This window comes from Ranitomeya imitator, chromosome 5, assembly GCF_032444005.1.
Source record: "Ranitomeya imitator isolate aRanImi1 chromosome 5, aRanImi1.pri, whole genome shotgun sequence".
NCBI lineage: Eukaryota > Metazoa > Chordata > Amphibia > Anura > Dendrobatidae > Ranitomeya > Ranitomeya imitator.
This window is the reverse complement of record NC_091286.1, coordinates 123,081,600-123,105,051: the sequence shown is the minus strand read 5'-3', so window position 1 is coordinate 123,105,051 and position 23,452 is coordinate 123,081,600. Positions and strand designations below refer to the sequence as shown.

The window sequence follows — 23,452 nt, the reverse complement described above, 5'->3', positions numbered from 1 at the left end:
AGCATTAGTACTTTGGGCCTCCAGTACTGTTATGAACAGGTGATTCAGAACCACAATGGACCTAGTGGTTAAGAGCACACAAAGTGACCTGATAGTTACTAACATAGGACGAGCTCTGAGACGTGGGAACTCTGCTGACCGCAATCCCTAATCCTATCATACCACACTAGAGGTAGCCGTGGATTGCGCCTAACGCTCCCTATGCAACTCGGCACAGCCTGAGAAACTAGCTAGCCCTGAAGATAGAAAAATAAGCCTACCTTGCCTCAGAGAAATTCCCCAAAGGAAAAGGCAGCCCCCCACATATAATGACTGTGAGTTAAGATGAAAATACAAACACAGAGATGAAATAGATTTTAGCAAAGTGAGGCCCGACTTACTGAATAGACCGAGGATAGGAAAGATAGCTATGCGGTCAACACAAAAACCTACAAACAACCACGCAGAGGGGCAAAAAGACCCTCCGCACCGACTAACGGTACGGAGGTGCTCCCTCTGCGTCTCAGAGCTTCCAGCAAGCAAGAAAAACCAATATAGCAAGCTCGACAGAAAATATAGCAAACAAAAGTAACACAAGCAAAACTTAGCTTATGCAGGGCAGACAGGCCACAAGAACGATCCAGGAGAAAGCAAGACCAATACTGGAACATTGACTGGAGGCCAGGAACAAAGAACTAGGTGGAGTTAAATAGAGCAGCACCTAACGACTTAACCTCGTCACCTGAGGAAGGAAACTCAGAAGCCGCAGCCCCACTCACATCCACCAGCGGAAGCTCATAGACAGAACCAGCCGAAGTACCACTCATGACCACAGGAGGGAGCTTGACCACAGAATTCACAACAGGTCTCCAAACGCCACATGGCGCCACAATTGATTCCAGACAATTTAGCGTTCAAAAAGTCAAATGTTGCTCCCTCCATTCTGAGCTCTGCTGTGCGCGCAAACAGTGGTTTACTCCCTCATATTTGGCATCAGCATACTCAGAACAAATTGGAGAACTTTTGGGGTCTAATTTCTCCTGTTACGCCTGGGAAAATAAAAAATTGGGGGCTAAATTTCATTTTTGTGGAAAACAATGATTTTTTATTTTCACAGCTCTACGATATAAACTTCTGTGAAGCACTTGGGCGTTCAAAGCTCTGACCACACATCTAGATAAGCTTTTTGGGGGGTCTAGTTTCCAAAATGGGGTTGCTTATGGGGGATTTCTACTGTTTAGATACATCAGGGACTCTGCAAATGCAACATGATGCCCACAGACCATTCCATCAAAGTCTGCATTCCAAAACATTACTACGTCCCTTCTGAGCCCCGACGTGTGCCCAAACAGCAGTTTTCCCCCACATATGGGGTACCAGCATACTCATGACAAATTGGACAACAACTTTTGGGGCCCAATTTCTCCTGTTACCCTTGGGAATATAAAAAATTGCTGGCTAAAAAATCATTTTTGTGGAAAAAAATAGATTTTTTTATTTTCACGGATCTGCGCTATAAACTTTAGTGAAACAATTGGGGGTTCAAAGTTCACACAATACATCAAGATAAGTTCCTTTGGGAGTCTAGTTTCCAAAATGGGGTCACTTGTGGGGGGTTTCTACTGTTTAGGCACATCAAGGGCTCTGCAAATGCAACATGATGCCTGCAGACCATTCTATCAAAGTCTGCATTCCAAAACGGCGCTCCTTCCCTTCCGAGCTCTGCCATGCGCCCAAACAGTGGTCCCCCACATATGGGGTATCAGAGTACTCAAGACAAATTTCACAAAAACTTTTATGGTCCAATTTCTCCTGTTACCCTGGTGAAAATAAAAAATTGCGGGCTAAAAAATCATTTTTGAGGAAAAAAAAGATTTTTTATTTTCATGGCTCTTTGTTCTGTGAAGCACTTGGGGGTTCAAAGTGCTCACCACACATCTAGAAAGTTACTTAAGAGGTCTAGTTTCCAAAATGGTGTCACTTGTGGGGTTTTCCATTGTTTAGGCACATCAGGGGCTCTAAATGCGACATGGCGCCCGATCTCAATTCCAGCCAATTCTGCATTGAAAAAGTCAAATGGCTTTCCTTCCCTTCCGAGCTCTGCCATGTGCCCAAACAGTGGTTTACCCCCACATATGGGGTATCGGTGTACTCATGACAAATTACACAACTTTGGGGGTCTAATTTCTCCTGTTACCCTTGGGAAAATAAAAATTTAGGGGCGAAAAGATCATTTTTGTGGAAAAAATATTATTTATTTTCACGGCTCTACGTTATAAATTTCTGTGAAGCACTTGAGGGTTCAAAGTGCTCACCACACATCTAGATAAGTTCCTTAAGGGGTCTAGTATCCAAAATGGTGTCACTTCCTGGAGTTTCCACTCTTTAGGCACATCAGGGGCTCTCCAAACGCGACATGGCGTCCGATCTCAATTCTAGCCAATTCTGCATTGAAAAAGTCAAACGTCACTCCTTCCCTTCTATGCTCTGCCGTGCGCACAAACAGTGGTTTACCCCCACAGTTGGGTATCGGCGTATTCAGGAAAAATTGCACAACACATTTTGTTGTTTATTTTCTATTTTTACACTTGTGAAAATAAAAAAAAGTGGCTCTGAATTAAAATGTTTGTAAAAAAGTTAAATGTTAATTTTTTCCTTCCACATTGCTTCAGTTCCTGTGAAGAACTGTGAAGAAGGGTTAATAAACTTCTTGAATGTGGTTTTGAGCACCTTGAAGAGGTGCAGTTTTTACAATGGTGTCACTTTTGGGTATTTTCTGTCATGTACACCCTACAAAGTGACTTTAAATGTGAGATGGTCCCTAAAAAAAGTTTTTTAAAATTTTGTTGTAAAAATGAGAAATCGCTGATCAAATTTTAACCCTTATAACTTCCTAACTATAAAAAAAAATTGTGTCCAAAATTGTGCTGATGTAAAGTACACATTTGGGAAATGTTATTTATTAAGTATTTTTTGTGACATATCTCTCTGATTTAAGGACATAAAAATTCAAAGTTTGAAAATTGCAAAATTTTAAAAATTTTCACCATATTTCCATTTTTTTTTATAAATAAACACAAGTAATAGCAAAGTTATTTTACCACTAACAAGAAGTACAATATGTCACGAAAAAATATTCTCAGAATCAGTGGGATCGGTTAAATTGTTCCAGAGTTATAACTTCATAAATTGACAGTGGTCAGAATTGTAAAAATTGGCCTGGTCATTTAGCTGCAAATTGGCTGTCACCGTTACACTTGCCATGTTTTTTGCAGCTCGTTTTTGCGGTCGCAAAAACGGGCAGCAATAATCTTGCAGATCACAGTTTTTCTGGTTTCGAATACTATGGAAAAAGTACTAAAAAAAAAAACACGTTCTGCAAAAAACGGTATTCACGGAGCACCACAAAAAGCTACCGTTGTTTTTGCGGCCCCATTGATTTTCCGTAAGCCGTAAAAAATATCGAGCAGGCTCTATATTTTTTCACGGCCCTAAGTACAGCCCTCGCGGCCATACAGCGTACGGCGCTCCGTCGAATTATTGAATCTATTCGGGAAGCAAAAACGCGACGCAAAAACACGGCAAGTGTAAAAGAAGCCTAAGGGGTTAAAATACATAACATGTAAAAAAAGATTTTGATTAAATAGTTGTGCCTATCTTTATAGATGAGACAATGATAAATGGTCTGAGGAGCGCAGGGAAGAGACACAGATGAGAGATGAAGTTAAACCACAACGCGTTTCGACGGAGGATCTGTCTTCATCAGGTGGATGTCATCCACCTGATGAAGACGGATCCTCCGTCGAAACGCGTTATGATTTAACCACATCTCTCGTCTGTGTCTCTTCCTTGCGCTCCTTAGACCGTTTATCATTGCTTCATTGCTCCCATCCTCCATTGGAAGTTCTCGGCTGGAGCTGCGGTGGAGACCTGATATCCTGTCCATCCCTGGACTGCTTCCTAAGCGCTCCTATATGACTGCTCATCACTGACTCTCATATCTTCATAGATGGGTATTGTTAATTAGTGCTTGTAAATACATGCAATTTACTGCTTATTAACCCCTTTCTGTAACTGATGGAATAGTATGTCAGCTGGCAGGATCCCCCGCTTTGAGGTGGGCTCCGGCGGTGAGCCCACCTCAAAGCCGCAACATGTCAGCTGTTTTCAACAGCTGACATGTGCGCGCAACGGGCACAAGCGGAATCGCAATCCATCCGCACCCATTACCTAGTTAAATGCCGCTGTCAAACTCTGACAGCAGCATTTAACAAGCGCTGCCAGCCGCGTGGCTGGAAGTTCTCGCACCGCTGACCCCCATCACGTGATCGGGGGTCATCGGTGCATTGCCATCACAACCAGAGGTCTCCTTCAGACCTCTATGGTTGTTAATGGCAGATTGCTATGAGCACCACACTGTGGTCAGCACTCACTGCAAGCCTGTAATTCTGCTGCATAGAGGTGATCTGTGCATCACCTCTATGTGGCAGAAGTGATTGAGTAGTGCATGCTTCTAGCCTCCTATGGAGGCTATTTAAGCATGCCAAAAAATTTAAAAAAAGGTGTTTAAAAATATAAAAAAATATAAAAGTTCAAATCACTCCAATCAAAATAAAACAATAAAAAAATCAAACCTACACATATTTGGTATCGCCGCGTTCAGAATCGCCCAGTCGATCAATAAAAAAAAGGATTAACCTGATCGCTAAATGGCTTAGCGAGAAAAAATTAAAACGTCAAAATTACGGTTTGCCTTGCCTTGCGCGGGCGTGTACTACGGAGGACATAGAATGAACTTCAATCCAAAATTGCGGCCAGCATGTAGCCGGCGGGTAAGGAAAGGGTGAATCAAACACCCGAAAACTCTGCCCATATGACCGAAAACCGGTCCCGCCAAATTCAGATGACAGGTTCCCTTTAACAAAAAAAGGTGAAACAACTGAAATTATGTCTTATATTCTAAGTTCTTCAAAGTAGCCACCTTTTGCTTTGATGTCTGTTTTGCACACTCTTGGCATTCTCTTGATGAGCTTCAAGAGGTAGTCACTGGGAATGGTTGTTAGGGCTAGCGGAACGCACCAAATAATTAGAGAAGAGGAATAAGGTGCGTAGGCAGCCTGGGGTCCACCGTGCAGAGATGGAACCTGCTGCTAAGCAATGACGAACTATATGGCGGTACAATGAGGATACACACATGGGTTAGCTTCACCCTGTGTGAAAGAAGCAAAGCCTGTTGCGTCACAGGGCCGCAGTACCGCACGTAGCAGAAATAATAATATAGTAGCACAAGAGTGCATGCGGTGCCGTACTGGCGGACGCCACTAACCACCCAGACTTGGGTTTGGAAAGCGGAGTGATAGCGCACGGCACCGCACTGGCGGTCACAGCAATAGACGCTGTTTGTGTACTTGTGTTGGTAAGAAGTCGGGCGCTAGATTACAATCATCCTCCTGACGCGAGCATTCAAACACAAGGGAGGGGATGTTTAAAGAGCGACTTTCACTCACAACACACACATGTAAACAAGAGTATACTAGCGCATGGCCGTGCGGCCATGCAAGCCTTTTATAGCTGCAGCAAGTTCAGGACCTTCCTAGAGGACCAATGGGACCTGCTACAGTAACTGAGCAACTTCAGGACCTTCCTAGAGGACCAATAGGACCTGCTGGAGTACCTGAGAATGTGACACCAGACCTCCACTGAGAGGTCTTCTTTTGGGCATGCTCAGAAGGCAAAAAAGCAGGACTTAGTCCCAGAGTTGTCTGTTCGCCGCTGATCACTACAGGCTACAATGGCAGAGCCTGGAAAGGCAGTAGTAACCCTTTGCACAGAATCAGACTGAGCAAGACGCTGGGACCGACGTCTCCGCTGAGCAGGCTCCACTGCGGCTGATGCAAAATGAGAGACCGCAGCAGACATGGTTCGAGATTCCCCCTGTGCAGCGGCGGGAATTTGACTCCTAACAATGGTCTTCCAACAATCTTGAAGGAGTTCCCAAAGATGCTTAGCACTTGTTGGCCCTTTTGCCTTCACTCTGCGGTCCAGCTCACCCCAAACCATCTCGATTGGGTTCAGGTGTTCAGGTCTGGTGACTGTGGAGGCCAGGTCATCTGGCGTAGCACTCCATAACTCCCCTTCTTGGTCAAATAGCCCTTACACAGCCTAGAGGTGTGTTTGGGGGTCATTGAACTGTTGAAAAATAAATGATGGTGCAACTAAACGCAAAGCGGATGGAATAGCATGCCACTGCAAGATGCTGTGGTAGCCATGCTGGTTCGGTATGCCTTCAATTTTGAATAAATCCCCGACAATATTACAAACAAAGCACCCCCACACCATCACTCTCCTCCTTCATGCTTCACGGTGGGAACCAGGCATGTAGAGTCCATCCGTTCACCTTTTCTGCGTCGCACAAAGACACGGTGGTTGGAACCAAAGATCTCAAATTTGGACTCATCAGACCAAAGCACAGATTTCAACTGGTCTAATGTCCATTCCTTGTGTTCTTTAGCCCAAACAAGTCTCTTCTGCTTGTTGCCTGTCCTTAGCAGTGCTTTCATAGCAGCTATTTTACCATGAAGGCCTGCTGCACAAAGTCTCCTCTAAACAGTTGTTGTAGAGATGTGTCTGCTGCTAGAACTCTATGTGGCATTGACCTGGTCTCTAATCTGCTGCTGTTAACCTGCGATTTCTGAGGCTGGTGACTTGGATAAACTTATCCTCAGAAGCAGAAGTGACTCTTGGTTTTATTTTCCTGGGGCAGTTCTCATGTGAGCCAGTTTCTTTGTAGCACTTGATGGTTTTTGCCAAATTTTCGGACTGACTGACCTTCAATTCTTAGTAATGATGGCCACTCGTTTTTCTTTACTTAGCTGATTTTTTCTTGCCATAATACAAATTCTAACAGTCTATTCAGTAGGACTATCAGCTGTATATCCATCAGACTTCTGCACAACACAACTGATGGTCCCAACCCCATTTATAAGGCAACTAATCCCACTTATTAAACCTGACAAGGCACACCTGTGAAGTGAAAACCATTCCCGGTGATTACATCTTGAAGCTCATCATGAAAATGCCAAGAATGTGCAAAGCAGTCATCAAAGCAAATGGTGGCTACTTTGAAGAACCTAGAATATAAGACATATTTTCAGTTGTTTCACACTTTTTTGTTAAGTATATAATTCCACATGTGTTAAGTCATAGTTTTGATGCCTTCAGTGTGAATGTACAATATTCATAGTCATGAAAATACAGAAAAATCTTTAAATGAGAAGGTGTGTCCAAACTTTTGGTCTGTACTGTAAATCACAACTAATACATGCACATTTGTGTCCTGCTGGAGGTCATTTTGCAGGGCTCTGGAAGTGCTCCTCCTGTTCCTCTTTGCACAAAGGCTGAGGTAACGGTCCTGCTGCTTGGTTGTTACCCTCCTACAGCCCCCTCCACGTCTCCTGGTGTACCGGCCTGTCTCCTGGTAGCGCCTCCAGCCTCTGGACACTACACTGACTGACACAGAAAACCTTGCCACAGCTCGTACTGATGTGCCATCCTGGATGAGCTGCACCACCTGAGCCACTTGTGTGGGTTGTAGAGTCCGTCTAATGCTACCAAGAGTGTGAAAGCACAACCAATATTCAGAAGTGACCAAAACATCAGCCAGAAAGCATTGGTACTGAGATGTGGTCTGTGGTCCCGACCTGAAGAACCACTCTTTTATTGAGTGTGTCTTGATAATTGCCAATAATTTCCATTTGTTGTCTATTCCATTTGCACAACAGCATGTGAAATTGATTGTCAAACAGTGTTGCTACCTAAGTGGACAGTTTGATTTCACATAAGTTTGATTTACTTGGAGTCATATTTTGTTGTTTAAGTGTTCCCTTTATTTTTTTGAGCAGTCTACTATAGTGTGACTGTCCTACAGCCGTCGAGCGCTAATCACTGACACACATCAGTGATCAACCTCCAATTCTTGCTTTTTTTCTTTAATATTTTTCTTTCTTTTCTAAATAAAAAAGGTTTACACGAAGCACTCGCACACAAACACCTGAATAAAATTTGGTACTCACACAAACACTATATATGTAAAAAAAAAAGTCCCGCTAATCGGGTATTCAGTGGAGGAGGCATATGCCTTCCTTTCCTCCAACACTGATAGTGAAGGAGAGGATCCCACCTTTCTTTATTTTTACTCCTCCTCCTCTTCCTCAATTGATGCTGAACCATCAGTCACCCCAGGGCAGAAACTGAACTAACGCCCATTGTTACTGACCCCGTATGGACTTCCCCCTCAAAGATTATGAGCCACTAAATATTTTGTTGCAAAATCAAGAATCAAATTTGTCACCATCGGCCTCACAGAAATTGACTTTTTCAAAGTCTTTTTCTCTGAGGAATTTGTAAACCTCATGGTGGTTCAAACAAATTTGTACACCCAAAAATTGTTGGTACAAAACCGTCCTTCATAATTTTCTAACTGGACTTCTGTAGACCCAGTAGAAATGATGACTTTTGGGGATTGGTCCTTCATATGGGGACAGTGAAAAAGCCAGAACTTCTACAATATTGGTGTGTTGATCTTTTATACAACTATCCCTCTCTAAGCGAGTTACAGTCGCCTGCGGTGTTGTCTGCAAGAATCAGAGAGGACTCCCTAAGACGTTAATTGGGCAGCTGGTCAAAAAGGGTCAAAGTAGAGCCCAATACAGCGACAACTTGCTGGTGGCAAAATACAAGAACAAGGGGATGCGCTTCTCTTGACCACCATGCATGTAATAGCAGTACCCCCAGCTCTCTCTATGAGATACCTCTACACAGGTCCACAAACCACATTGTGTACTAGGGTACAACAAGAACATGAGGGGAGTAAATCTCTCTGATAAAGTCCTCCAGCCATACAGTGCCATGAGAAAAGCCAAGGTACAATAAGCTGGACATGCACGTCGTAGAGATGACAACACAACGCTTTCGTGCTATCATCTTTGCAGATCAGGAAGGAGCGGGCCCCACTACTTCCGGAACTGAAGGTGCTCGTATTGTACCAGGCCAACATTTCCCAAGGGAGGTCCCTCAAAGTCCAAAACAAGGAAGGTCACAAAAGAGGTGTCGAGTGTGTTACAGTAGGGGGATAGGCAAGGACACCTCTCATCAATGCGACACCTGCCCTGACAAACTTCACCTATGTATAAAAGAATGCTTTAGACTGTACCACTCATCCTTGAACTACTAAATTAATTTCTGACTCACACAACTCACGTACGCAAACCTGACAAACTGTACACAACTCATGTATGCCAACCTAAGGAACACTACACTACTCACGTACAGTATGCCAAAGTGGTGAACTCTACACTACTCATGTATACATACCTGAAGCACTCTATACAACTTACGTATTCTACTACATTATAAAATTCACATACCCGGAAACAGTAGATCAGTTCCAAAATGAGGTCACTAGTGGGGCATTTCCACTGTTAAGGAAAATAAGGTGCTCTCCAAACATGCCATGACGCCCGCACACCATTCCATCAAAGTCTGCATTCCAAAATGTCACTCCTTCCCTTCCAAGTCCTGCCATTTGCCCAAACAGTGGTTTTCCCTCACATATGGGTTTATCAGTGTACTTAAGAGAAATTGCACAACAGATTTTGGGGTCCATTTTCTCCTGTTACCCTTGCGAGAAAAAAAAATAAGGCTAAAAGATAATTTTTGTGTAAAAAATGTGATTTTTTTTATTTTTATGACTCAACATTATAATTTTCTGTGAGGCACTTGGGGTTTCACGATGCTCACCACATATCTAAATAAATTCTTTCGGGGGTCTAGTTTCCAAAATGGGGTCACTTGTGGATGGTTTCCACTGTCAACGCACATCAGGGGCTCTGCAAAAGCGCAATGACACCGGAAGGCCATTATATCAAAAACTGCATTACAAAACGTCATTCCTTCACTTCTGAGCTCTGACGTACCCAAATAATGTTTTTCTCCTACATATGAGGTATCAGTGTACTCATGAGGAATTGCACAACAAACTTTTGGGTCAGTCTTCTCCTGTTACCCTTGTGAAAATAAAAAAATTGGGGGCTGAAAGATCATTTTTGTGGAAATGTGATTTTTTTATTTTCAAGACACGACATTATAATTTTTTGTGAGGCATTTGGGGATTCAAGGTGCTCACCACATATCTAAATAAATTCTCTCCAAATGCAACTTGGCATCCGCTCTCAATTCCAGACAATTTTGCATTCAAAAAGTAAAACGGTGCTCCTTCCCTTCCGACTCCTACTGTGCGCAGTGGTTTTCCCCCACATATGGGGTATCAGCACACTCAAGAGAAATTGCACAACAACTTTTGAGGTCCATTTTCTCATGTTTCCCTTGTGAAAATAAAAAAATTGGGGCTAAAAATAATTTTTGTGGAAAAAAGTGATTTTTTATTTTCACAGCTCTACGTTATAAACTTATGTGAAGCATTTGTGGGTTCAAAGTGCTTACCACACATCTATTTGAGTTCTTTGATGGGTCTAGATTCCAACCTGTGTGGTATTGTTTAGGCACATCAGGGGCTCTCCAAACAAAACATGGGGTCTGCTCTCAATTCCAACCAATTTTGCATTCAAAAAGTCAAACAGTGTTCCTGATAAGTGTACAATCTTCTAAACAAACACTCTTGTGATGCTGCTGAAGGAATGAGACAGAGAAGCGGTCAGTCTTGAAAATTGAAGATAGAAACACCACTTTAATAATGTAGATGGGAGGTTCAAAAGTGATACTTTCATTTTATATGAAACTAGAGGTACACTATCCATGAAGAGAACATTAACGTATGGCTATATTATATGTGAACTCAACTCCATCAGGACACATACCTTCTGTACTCATATCAGGTGTAGGAATCCAAATATACGTCAGTCCAGCTTCATTATATAACCTGAACATGGTGTCCGGACTCATGGGCTCAGAATACTTATTGCAGCCTTTGGAATTCTGGATAACATCCCAATCTGTCTGGAAGTTCAGGACAGCAGTCACTCCTAATTCATGTTTCAATTTGATAGTAATGTGCTCCAGCTGCCGAGGGCAACTTCCAAGATAGATATTCGGCAGTATTCTAATTATAAGAAACAAAATGCATAGGTATTCTATCAGGAGACAGATATACCCGCAAACTGTAAGCTCACATTGCGTGCAAATCAGTTTTATGCTGAACATTTAGATAATGACAGGCATCCAACATTTCAGCTTCTACTTTGCATATGTATTTTATGTTATTGCCTCTATCCTTGTTTGACATTGTCTTAGTTTTGCCTTGTTATCTGACTAGAATAATTACTTTTACTAAGATTTGAAATTTGCAAAGATCAGTGAAAATCTGGCTATTACAATTCCTTCTATTATATATGTATACCTGTACATTCACACACAAACAAAATTGTTGGTACCCTCCTTAAGAAAAAAACAATGATCACTGATTAAAGTAAGAAAAAAAAAAGATCACTGAATGATTGCTTTAATTTTCCATTTACATCTACTGAATACCAACTAATGAAAATCTTACATTGCTTTTGAATTCTTCAACAGAAACTTAAAAAAAAAACAATGAAAATGGCCTAGACAAAAATGATCGTACCCCTAGAAAAGACTGAAAATAATTGTACCATAGGGCATGTGAAATGAAGGTTTGTCCTGTAATTAGCATTACAGTTGCTTACAAACTTGTAATCAGTCAGTTTTCCTATTTGAAGGGTGAAAAGTAGTCACTGTGCTGTTTGGAATTACAGTGTGTGCCACACTGAACAATGGACTAAAGAGAGTCTCAGGAGATTATAAAGAAAATTATAGACAAACATGTTAAAAGTAAAGTTCCTGTTACTACAGTTACACATATTACTTAGAAGTCTAAGTTCTGTGGGACTGTAGCCAACCTACATGGTTGTGGCCGCAAGAGAAAAATTGATGACAAATTGAAGAGACGGTTAATTTAACTAGCTAGACTTTCACTGTGATAGAATATTCTGGTTGTGCTAAAAACTGCAAGTTCTTATTCGCACTTCAGAAAAATTACCTCTCTCAGCTGGTAGATGAACCAAGGGAGATAATCTGCTGGGTCTGGTCCTGTCAAACAGACTAGATACAATTACAGTTCTACAGATCAGGTAGCATTTGGGATGCAGTGACCATAATATGGTAAGTTTCAATGTAATATTCAAAAAACATTTCAAAGGGGAAATGCAAAAACCTGAAATTTTAGGAAAGCTAATTTCAACAAATTAAGGGAAGAGCTTAATAGTGTAGACTGGAACCATGTCATGGTAACTAGGGATGCTGAACATAAATGGCACATGTTTAACCTCTTAACCCCTTTCTGCCATCAGACGGAATAGTACATCCGATGGCAGAAACCCCGCTTGGATGCGGGCTCCGGCGGTAAGCCCGCATCAAAGCCAGGACATGTCAACAGGCACGGGCGGAATTGCGATCCTATTAACTACTCTGACAGCGGCATTTAACAAGCGCTTCCGGCCATCTGGCCGGAAATACGCGCACCGGTGACCCCGTCACATGATCTGGGGTCATCGGTGCTTCGGCATAACAACCAGAGGTCTCCTGCAGATATCTATGGTTGTTGATGCCAGACTGCTGAGAGCGCCACCCTGTGGTCGGCACTCATAGCAATGCTGTAATTTTGCTACATAGGGGCGATCTGAGCATCGCTCCTATGTAGCAGAGCCGATTAGGCTATGCCAGCTTCTAGCCTCCTATGGAGGTTATTGAAGCATGTCAAAAGTTAAAAAAAATATATTTTTAAAAATATTTAAAAAAATATAACATTTCAAATCACCCCTTTCAAAATAAAATAATTTAAAAAAAATAAAACCTACATATATTTGGTATCGCCGCGTTCAGAATCACCTGATCTATCAAGTAAAAAAGGATTGCCTGATTACTACACGGTGTAGCGATCAAAAAATTCAAAACGCCAGAACTACGTTTTTTTGGTTGCCACGACATTGCATTAAAATGCAATAACGGGCGATCAAAGGATTGTGTGTGCACCAAAATGGTATCATTAAAAATGTCAGCTCGGCACGCAAAAAATAAGCCCTCACCCAATCCTAGATCACGAAAAATTGAGACGCTACGGGTATCGGAAAATTGCGCAATTTTTTTTTTTTTTTAGCAAAGTTTAGAATTTTTTTTCACCACTTAGATAAAAAAGAACCTAGACATGTTTGGTGTCTATGAACTCGTAATGACCCATAATTGCAGGTCAGTTTTAGCATTTAGTGAGCCTAGCAAAAAAAGCCAAACAAAAAACAAGTGTGCGATTGCACTTTTTTGCAATTTCACCGCACTTGGAATTTTTTTCCTCTTATCTAGTACACGACATGGTAAAACCAATTATGTCGTTCAAAAGTACAACTCGTCCCACGAAAAATAAGCCCTCACATGGCCATATTGACAGAAAAATAAAGTTATGGCTTTGGGAAGGAGGAGAGTGAAAAACAAAAACACAAAACCGAAAAAAGCTCTGGGGGTTCAGGAGTTAACCCCTGGGTTATTTTCCATTTTTGCGCTTTCGTTTTTTGCTCCCATTTTTCCAGAGCCATAACTTTTTTATTTTTTGTTCAAAATGGCTATGTGAGGGCTTGTTTATTGTGGGACAAGTTGTACTTTTAGTTTCAACAATTTTATTGCAGGTATTATTTATCAGAATAACATGAATGACATGGAATATGAAGTAAAAGGATCCCCTCGTAAGGGGAACTATATCAATGTAAATATTAATACAATATCCTTGATTTATTAATTTTAGCTGGAAAGAACAAATATACATTCGTATGACATTAGCTGCATTGAATTAATAATGAAAGCAAAGGAAAAAAAAATAAAACAGACAAAACAACAAAAAAAAGGGAAGGAATGTAAAACCTTGGGTAATAACTTTATGGGTTATGTTGACATACTCTATAATTTGTGTAGGACGTAAGTCCTAGTCATCAATTAGTAGTATCCATGTTTTAATTTATACAGATAGTGACATTATTCTGGAAAAGTTGCCATCAGTCTGAGTCTGGATCCATTTGTCCCAAATACCTCAGAAGATTTCAAGAGGGTCGGATCTGGTGGCTTCTGTTTTTTTCATATAACATAATTAAATTTATCCGTCTTTTCACCTGGGCTATTGATAAAGTATTGGTTTTCCATTGCCCAGCTATTTGTGTATGCCATGGTAATATAACCTATAAGCTGACCCGTCTTACCATAGGCATTGATTGGCCTCTCACCTAAAAGAAATACCGTTGGTGGAAGGAGTAGTTCCTTTTTCAGGACAGTGTTAATTAATTTAACTACATCTTTCCAAAGAGATTTCACAATGGAGCATGTCCACCAAGTGTGGAGCTTGTCTCCCCCTTCATCACACCCACTGAAACATTTGCCTGGAACTGTATGATAGATTTTGTGCAGGTAAATATGGACATAATGAGTTCTATGGAATAGTCTGAGGGAGGTTTCGGTAAGCGAGGTTTGGTTACTTCCTTTTAAAATGTTTTCATAGCATTTATACCATCTCTGAGGTGAAAGGGTAAATTGTAGATCTTCCCATTGCTCCATGGTTTTTAATTTCAAGTCAACATTGGATTTTTTTAATGTATTATATAAATCTGATATAAGGCCCTTTCCCAGAGGGTCGTGTAAGCACTTCAGTTCATAATTAGTTGGTTTTGGATTTGGTGCATTCATAGTTAAGGTCTGCAAGAACTGAAATATTTATTCTAATCTGAAATTTTTGGATGTTGGTACTTCTCGTTTTATAATGAATGTTTGTTTCAACATTAATTTAAAGTGAGTAGCTAAATGCTGGTATCTAGTTATTTTATTTTTCTTCCACCAGGAGTGATTCCTGGATGCTACGCCAGGGGGAAACATGGGGTTATCAAACAGTCCCAAAAGTGGTGATGGTTGTGACTGTAGAGCAAATTGAAACCTGTTGGCTCTCCTTGTACGTAGTGAGTAGGATGTGTATTGTGAGTGTATAGCCAGGTCTTTTGGTAAAGGTCTGATAGCCCAAATGAGACTCTCCAGAGAGTAAGGCGCTAGATTTGAGCTTTCTATTTGAGGCCAGAGAGGCGCGGGTTGATCTGCATTCAGTGCTGCCAATTGTGCAATCTGGGCTGCTCTGTAATAATGAGCAAAATTAGGTAAAGAAACACCTCCCTGTCGTTTTTGTCTAAATAATATCTATTCTGAAATATGAGGTTTTTTGTTATTCCATATAAAACGTCGTATGTCCGAGTCGAGCGTTCTAAAAGTAATGGAAAGTATCAGAATTGGCATTGAACTAAATAAATTTAGAAATTGAGGCAGCATTACCATTTTATGGAATGAATTCTCCCTAAAAAGGAAAGAGAAGGAGCGGACCATTTGGATAGATTTTTGGAAGGCGTGAGATTGATTCCCAGATATGTGATATATTGCTTTGAGTGTTGGAAATGGAAATGAGTTAAAGTTAAATTTTGTAATGTGAAAGGGGTATTGAGAAACATAATCTCCGATTTTGTCACGTTGACCTTCAGTCTGGAAATGTCTTCAAAATGATGAAGAGTTTATAAGGTTTGGTAGGGATACATGAGGGTTCGTTAATTTTAGCAAAAGATCATTAGCAAACCAGCTGACCTTATATTCATATTTACCTATTGTTTGGCCCATAATATTGGGATGTAAGCGAATCTTTTGAGCTAAAGGTTCCATGACCATAGCGAATAGGGCTGGAAGAGGTTCCCGTATTGATAATTATTGGTTCAGGAGAGGTCAAAGGTAATTTTAGATAATCTACTGGATTGTTATAGAGGAGTCTAAAGGTACCTTAACACATAACGATTTCGTTAACGATATCGTTGCAACGTCACGCTTTTTGTGACGTAGAAACGATCCCGCTAATGATATCTTTATGTGTGACAAGCGACCAACGATCAGGCCCCTGCTGGGAGATCGTTGGTCGTGGGGAATGATCAGGACCTTTTTTTGGTCGCTGATCACCCCGCTGTCATCGCTAGATTGGCGTGTGTGATGCCGATCTAGCGATGTGTTCACCTGTAACCAGGGTAAAAATCAGGTTACTAAATGCAGGGTCGCGCTTAGTAACCCGATATTTACCCTGGTTACCATTGTAAAAGTAAAAAAAAAAAACACTACATACTCACATTCCGATGTCTGGCACGTCCCCCGCCGTCAGCTTCCCTGCACTGACTGTCAGTGCCGGCCGTAAAGCAGAGCACAGCGGTGATGTTACCGCTGTGCTCTGCTTTACGACCGGCGCTGACACAGTCAGTGCGGGAAGCTGACAGTGGGGGACGTGACAGACATCGGAATGTGCGTATGTACTGTTTTTTTGTTTTTTTTTACTTTTACAATGGTAACCAGGGTAAATATCGGGTTACTAAGCACGGCCCTGCACTTAGTAACCCGATGTTTACCCTGGTTACCTGGGGACTTCGGCATCGTTGAAGACAGTTTCAACGATGCCGAAGTCTGTCCCCGGATCGTTGGTCGCTGGAGAGAGCTGTCTGTGTGACAGCTCCCCAACGACCACACAACAACTTACCAACGATCACGGCCAGGTCGTATCGCTGGTTGTGATCATTGGTAAGTCGTTTAGTGTAACGGTACCTTAAGTGAATCAATTAATTGTTGTGATATCCCCATTTTGTTCATGATAGTGAACAGGTATGACCAGATAACAGCGTTGAAGGCCTGCTCTATAGCCAGGGTCAAAAGAAGGTTAAGATTTTTGGGAATATTATCTGGAGCTTTTCTGGTTGGTATGAATTCAACCTGATCTTTCTGGATCAAGCTAGGAAGATACCTATTGATCCTATCCGCTATAATGGCAGAGAAGATTTTAAGATCTAAATTTAATAAAGATATGGGTCTGTCATTTTTTGTAAGTAAGGGATCTCTCTTTGGTTTTGGAATGACAGTTATATGTGCTGTAAAAAATTCTGGAGGCATTGCTTGACCCTTAAGCATGTTGTTACAATATGCTTGAATGTGTTTAGTTAAAATATTCAAGAATTTTTTACAATATAAGGCGGTCAGCCCATCTAGGCCTGGCGCTTTCCCTGCTTTTTAATCGGTTTATGGTGGACTTGATTTCATCCTCAGAGGGGAGAATGCAGCACTGCGGCGAAACTTGGAGTCAGGGCTGGCAAGGGAACTTCCGTTAGGAAGTCATCTAATTTAGACATGGAGAAATTCATAGTGTCGGTATACAATTTCTGGTAATAATCTTGAAATGCTTTATAGATTTAATTTGGATTAGAGGTGATTTGAGATTGATCATTTTTATAGAAAAAATGGCTCTTTATTTTTTAGTTTGCGTGCTAGCATTTGATCCATTTTATTGGAAAACCGATAAAATGTCGCTTGAGTCCATCTAATTGCCCGTTCCGTGCGACTGGTCAATAATGTATTTAATTGCAGCTTTAAATCGTAAATTTTCTTAGTTAAATACAAAGAGGGATGCAACTGATTTGCTAACTCTGCCTTATAAAGTTCATTTTCTAGTGCCGTTTGCTTATGTAATCTATCCCTCTCTTTTGGAAGCAATCCGAATAAGAGCGCCTGTTATATATTTTTTATGGGCCATCCATATATTACCTAAAGAGGTGTCAGCAGTATTGTTTGTTTGGAAAAAGGTTTTAAGCTCTTGCTCTACTAACTTTTTTGTTTGAGGATTAGTGAGTAATGATTTGTTCAATCTCCATTTATATAAACGTGATGTTGCTAGGTCTAGTTTAAACACAGACAACACACCATCATGATCAGACCAAGATGGGGGATGTGCCTAGAGTACAATAAAGATGGCGTGTTCTCTGAATTTGTGAGTATGCAATCTATTCTAGAGTAAAGGTACCGTCACACTAGACGATATCGCTAGCGATCCGTGACGTTGCAGCGTCCTCGCTAGCGATATCGTCCCGTGTGACAGGCAGCAGCGATCAGGCCCCTGCTGTGCTGTCGCTGGTCGGGGAAGAAAGTCCAGAACTTTATTTCGTCGCTGGACTCCCCGCAGACATCGCTGAATCGGCGTGTGTGACACCGATTCAGCGATGTCTTCACTGGTAACCAGGGTAAACATCGGGTAACTAAGCGCAGGGCCGCGCTTAGTAACCCGATGTTTACCTTGGTTACCATCGTTAAAGTAAAAAAAACAAACAGTACATACGTACATTCAGCTGTCTGTCCCTTGCCGTCTGCTTTCTGCACTGACTGCTGGCCGTAAAGTGAAAGTGAAAGCACAGCACAGCGGTGAGTCACACAGCGGTGACTCACCGCTGTGGCTGTGCTGTGCTTTCACTTTACGGCCAGCAGTCAGTGCAGGAAGCAGACGGCAAGGGACAGACAGCTGAATGTAAGTATGTACTGTTTGTTTTTTTATGCTGGTAACCAGGGTAAACATCGGGTTACTAAGCGCGGCCCTGCGCTTAGTTACCCGATGTTTACCCTGGTTACCGGGGACCTCGGGATCGTTGGTGGCTGGAGAGCGGTCTGTGTGACAGCTCTCCAGCGACCAAACAGCGACGCTGCAGCGATCCGGATCGTTGTCGGTATCGCTGCAGCGTCGCTAAGTGTGACGGTACCTTAAGAATGGTGAATTCTAGCAAAATAGGTATAACCTCTTGATTGCCAGTGTGCTTCTCTCCATGTGTCGACTAAGTGATGGGATTTAAAAGATAGGTTGTACTACATTTTTTTCTCTCTTAAGGTACCTTCACACATAATGATATCGTTAACGATAGGAAATCGTTATGTGTGACAGCGACCAACGATCAGGCCCCTGCTGGGAGATCGTTGGTCGCTGAACAAAGTCCAGAACTTTATTTCGTCGCTGGATCTCCCGTGGACATCGCTGGATCAGCGTGTGTGACACCGATCCAGCGATGTCTTCACTGGTAACCAGGGTAAACATCGGGTAACTAAGCGCAGGGCTGCGCTTAGTAACCCGATGTTTACCCTGGTTACCAGCGTAAAAGTTAAAAAAAACAAACACTACATACTTACCTACCGCTGTCTGTCCCCGGCGCTGTGCTCTGCACTCCTCCTGTACTGGCTGTGAGCGTCGGTCAGCCGGAAAGCACAGCGGTGACGTCACCGCTCTGCTTTCCGGCTGACCGACGCTCACAGCCAGTACAGGAGGAGTGCAGAGAAGCTGAGCGCCGGGGACAGACAGCAGTAGGTAAGTATGTAGTGTTTGTTTTTTTTTACTTTTACGCTGGTAACCAGGGTAAACATCGGGTTACTAAGCGCGGCCCTGCGCTTAGTAACCCGATGTTTACCCTGGTTACCCGGGGACTTCGGGATCGTTGGTCGCTGGAGAGCTGTCTCTGTGACAGCTCTCCAGCGACCAAACAGCGACGCTGCAGCGATCCGGATCGTTGTCGGTATCGCTGCAGCGTCGCTTAATGTGAAGGGGCCTTTACTGTAGATATATCTGATTGCTCATTGTAGGAGCTGTCGGGTGTTGCATCTATGGTTAGGTTGAAATGTCCGCCCATATGATAAAATCATATGAAATGGTGTTCAATACCCTCGTTATTTATTTGATGGTTTTCATTTGCATCGTTGGGGGCGCATAGCAATTAACTAGGCAAACTCGTTTCGCTTGCACTGTTCCTCAGAGTATTATGTATCTGCCTTCATTATCTAGGATTATATCTTCTTGTATAAATGGGAAGGAGTTGTGGCGAAGGAGGGCAACTCCTCTCCTTTTTTTATCGTGAGAAGCGAGAAAAACTCTTGAGTATGATTTATGAAAATATTTGGGAGACAGGTTATTAGAAAACTGAGTTTCCTGTAAAAATAATATATCAGGAAAATGTTTTAAGTACGGTAATCAATGAAGGCATGCTTTCTATTTAATGGGGAATTGAATCTCCGCACATTGTGTAACAATATCTTGTACATTTGAAGCAATCAAGGAGATTCTAATCAGGTCAACTGTAGTGATGGTGTGTGTGATGGCCTGACTCATATCAATAGTCTGTGTATATACTTGAGTTTGGTCAACAATTGATTAGTTAGGGGTAGGTTGAAAGGGTAAAAAGGAACAGAAAAACATGAAAAACGATTACAACAAACAACCAATATGAGGGCTAAAGTGTCCTAGCCCATTAACAGTGGGACCAATATCAGTAATAGCTCAGAATGGAGTGGCATAATAGCTCCAAAGGCACTGCACTCTCTAAAAGAAAGGGGTTAGCCCCATTTACCTTAAATAACAAAGTATATCGTATAAAAGTAACACCATAGTAAAGTCCTAATATTACCATTGTCCACCAGACCCAATTATATCTTAAATGGTTTAGATCAGCGGTTCTCAACCTGGGGGTTGCGACCCCGAGGGGGGTCGAACGACCAAACCACAGGGGTCGCCACCTCTCTCACCTCCCCGTCCACCTTCCCAGTGGCGTAGGAAGGGGGGTGAGGGGGGGGGGGCCGCCCCGGGCGGCACACTGCGGGGGGCGGGTCGGCCGGCGCTGCAGAAGGAGGAGAAAAAAAAAACCGTGGGCCCTTTAACCCCTTAATGACCGCCAATACGTCTTTTAACTGACCTGAGATATAAGAGAATAGTATCCCCATACAGATGACAATCCAGCATCTGTTGGTTGTACACTATAGCTGACAACTTGCTGTATCAGCCACGATCAGTATTTGCACCTTCTAAATCTGTTTAACCCCTTAGATGCTGCTGTCAATAGTGACTACATCATTATAAATGGTTAACAGAGTGTGGGGGCTTCTTCGTTGTCACAATTGGTGCCCTCAGATCATGATTTTGTTGTCCTGATGTTTGCCATGGCAATTCATGACCAAATAGCGGCCTTATAGTCTGACGGCTGTAGTAATCTGTTTAGAAGTTAGCAACATTTAGGTGGTAAAAATACACATTTTCATTTCTGTCATACCACTTTGCATTAATTCCTGTAAAGCACCTGAAGGGTTAATAAACTACCTGACAGCAGTTTTCAATATGTTTAGGGGTGCTGTTTCTAAAATGGTATCACCTTTGGGGGTTTCCCAATATATGGGACCCCTAAAGTCACTTCAAACATGGATAAGTCCCTAAAAAAATAAATGTGGTAAATTTCTTTGAAAAAATGAAAAATTGCTGCTACATTTTTAATCCTCCTAAAATGCTAACAAAATAAAATAACATTTTACAAATGGTGCTTATGTAAAGCAGACATGTGGGAAATGTTATTTATTAATGGTTTGCTGTTGTATGACTATCTGGATTAAAGGGATAATCATTCAAATTTAGAAAATTGCTAATTTTTTAACATTTTTCTCAAATTTTTAATATTTTTTATAAATAAACACAAAAAATGTTGAACTAAATTTACCACTATCATAAAGTATAATGTGTCACGAAAAAACAATCTCAAAATCACTGGGATTTGTTGAAGCGTTGCAGAGTTATTACCACATAAAGTGACACTGGTCAGATTTCAAAAATTTGGCTCGGTCACTAAGGGGTTAAGTCTTCGGGCGCCCGCCCCCTTCCCCCGGTGCCAGCGCTAATACTCACCTCTCCTGGTTCCTGCGGCTGCGCGGTAGCTGCAGCCAGCGTCTTCAGCGCCCTCTGACTCTGCGATGTCTCAGGGCAGAGGGTGCGATGACGTCATCACTGCGCGCTCTGCCTCTCTGTCCTGAGCGTTGCAGAGCCGGAGAGACGCTGACTGCACCGGACCTGCACTGGGAACGGGAGAGGTGAGGATTTTACTTTTTTTTTTTTTTTTTCTTTATGTCTGTCTGGGGGCAATCCTGGAGACCCTGGGGCAGATTTCTGGACAGACTGGGGCAGATTTCTGGACAGACTGGGGCAGATTTCTGGACAGACTGGGGCAGATTTCTGGACACACTGGGCAATGCTGGACACTGGGGCAGATTTCTGGACAGACTGGGGCAGATTTCTGGACACACTGGGCAATGCTGGACACTGGGGCAGATTTCTGGACAGACTGGGGCAGATTTCTGGACAGACGGGCAGATTTCTGGACACACTGGGCAATGCTGGACACTGGGGCAGATTTCTGGACACTGGGGCAATGCTGGACACTGGGGCAGATTGCTGGACACGCTGGGGCAATGCTGGACACAGGGGCAGATTGCTGGACACACTGGCGGCAATGCTGGACACACTGGGGCAATGCTGGACACACTGGGGCAATGCTGGAGACCCTGGGGCAGATTGCTGGGCACACTGGGGGCAGAGTGCTGGACACACTGGGCAATGCTGGAGACCCTGGGGCAGATTTCTGGACAGACTGGGGCAGATTTCTGGACAGACTGGGGCAGATTTCTGGACACACTGGGCAATGCTGGACACTGGGGCAGATTTCTGGACAGACTGGGGCAGATTTCTGGACACACTGGGCAATGCTGGACACTGGGGCAGATTTCTGGACAGACTGGGGCAGATTTCTGGACAGACGGGCAGATTTCTGGACACACTGGGCAATGCTGGACACTGGGGCAGATTTCTGGACACTGGGGCAATGCTGGACACTGGGGCAGATTGCTGGACACGCTGGGGCAATGCTGGACACAGGGGCAGATTGCTGGACACACTGGCGGCAATGCTGGACACACTGGGGCAATGCTGGACACTGGGGCAATGCTGGAGACCCTGGGGCAGATTGCTGGGCACACTGGGGGCAGAGTGCTGGACACACTGGGCAATGCTGGAGACCCTGGGGCAGATTGCTCGGCACACTGGGGGCAGAGTGCTGGACACACTGGGCAATGCTGGAGACCCTGGGGCAGATTTCTGGACACACTGGGCAATGCTGGAGACCCTGGGACAGATTTCTGGACACTGGGGCAATGCTGGACACTGGGGCAGATTTCTGGACAGATTGGGGCAGATTTCTGGACACACTGGGCAATGCTGGACACTGGGGCAATGCTGGACACTGGGGCAATTTGCTGGACACGCTGGGGCAATGCTGGACACTGGGGCAGATTGCTGGACACACTGGCGGCAATGCTGGACACACTGGGACAATGCTGGACACACTGGGGCAATGCTGGACACACTGGGGCAATGCTGGAGACCCTGGGGCAGATTTCTGGACACACTGGGGCAATGCTGGACATACTGGGGCAGATTGCTGGACACACTGGGGGTAATATGCTGGACACACTGGGGCAGATTGCTGGACACACTGGGGCAGATTGCTGGACACACTGGGGCAGATTGCTGGACACACTGGGGCAGATTGCTGGACACACTGGGGGCAGGACTTGAGGCATGGGCAGAATGTAGATACGGGGCATGATTGGAGACACGGGGCAGAATGAAAGACATGGAGCAGGATGGATACGATGGAGACTGATGGGGCAGGATGGGGAGATCATATGGGGTAGAATGGATACTCATGAGGGCAGGATGCGAGAACAT

General features: G+C 43.2%; 1 protein-coding gene across 2 annotated transcripts in view; it reads right to left on the bottom strand.

Annotated features, from left to right (window-relative positions):
- The window catches only part of EPM2A (EPM2A glucan phosphatase, laforin), a 205,728-nt gene that overhangs the window by 51,642 nt on the left and 130,634 nt on the right, over positions 1–23,452 (bottom strand). For both annotated transcript variants that reach the window (XM_069769121.1, XM_069769122.1), the window contains exon 4: positions 10,854–11,095. In XM_069769121.1, the coding sequence (XP_069625222.1) occupies positions 10,854–11,095 (242 nt within the window). The remainder of the gene's footprint in view (positions 1–10,853; positions 11,096–23,452) is intronic.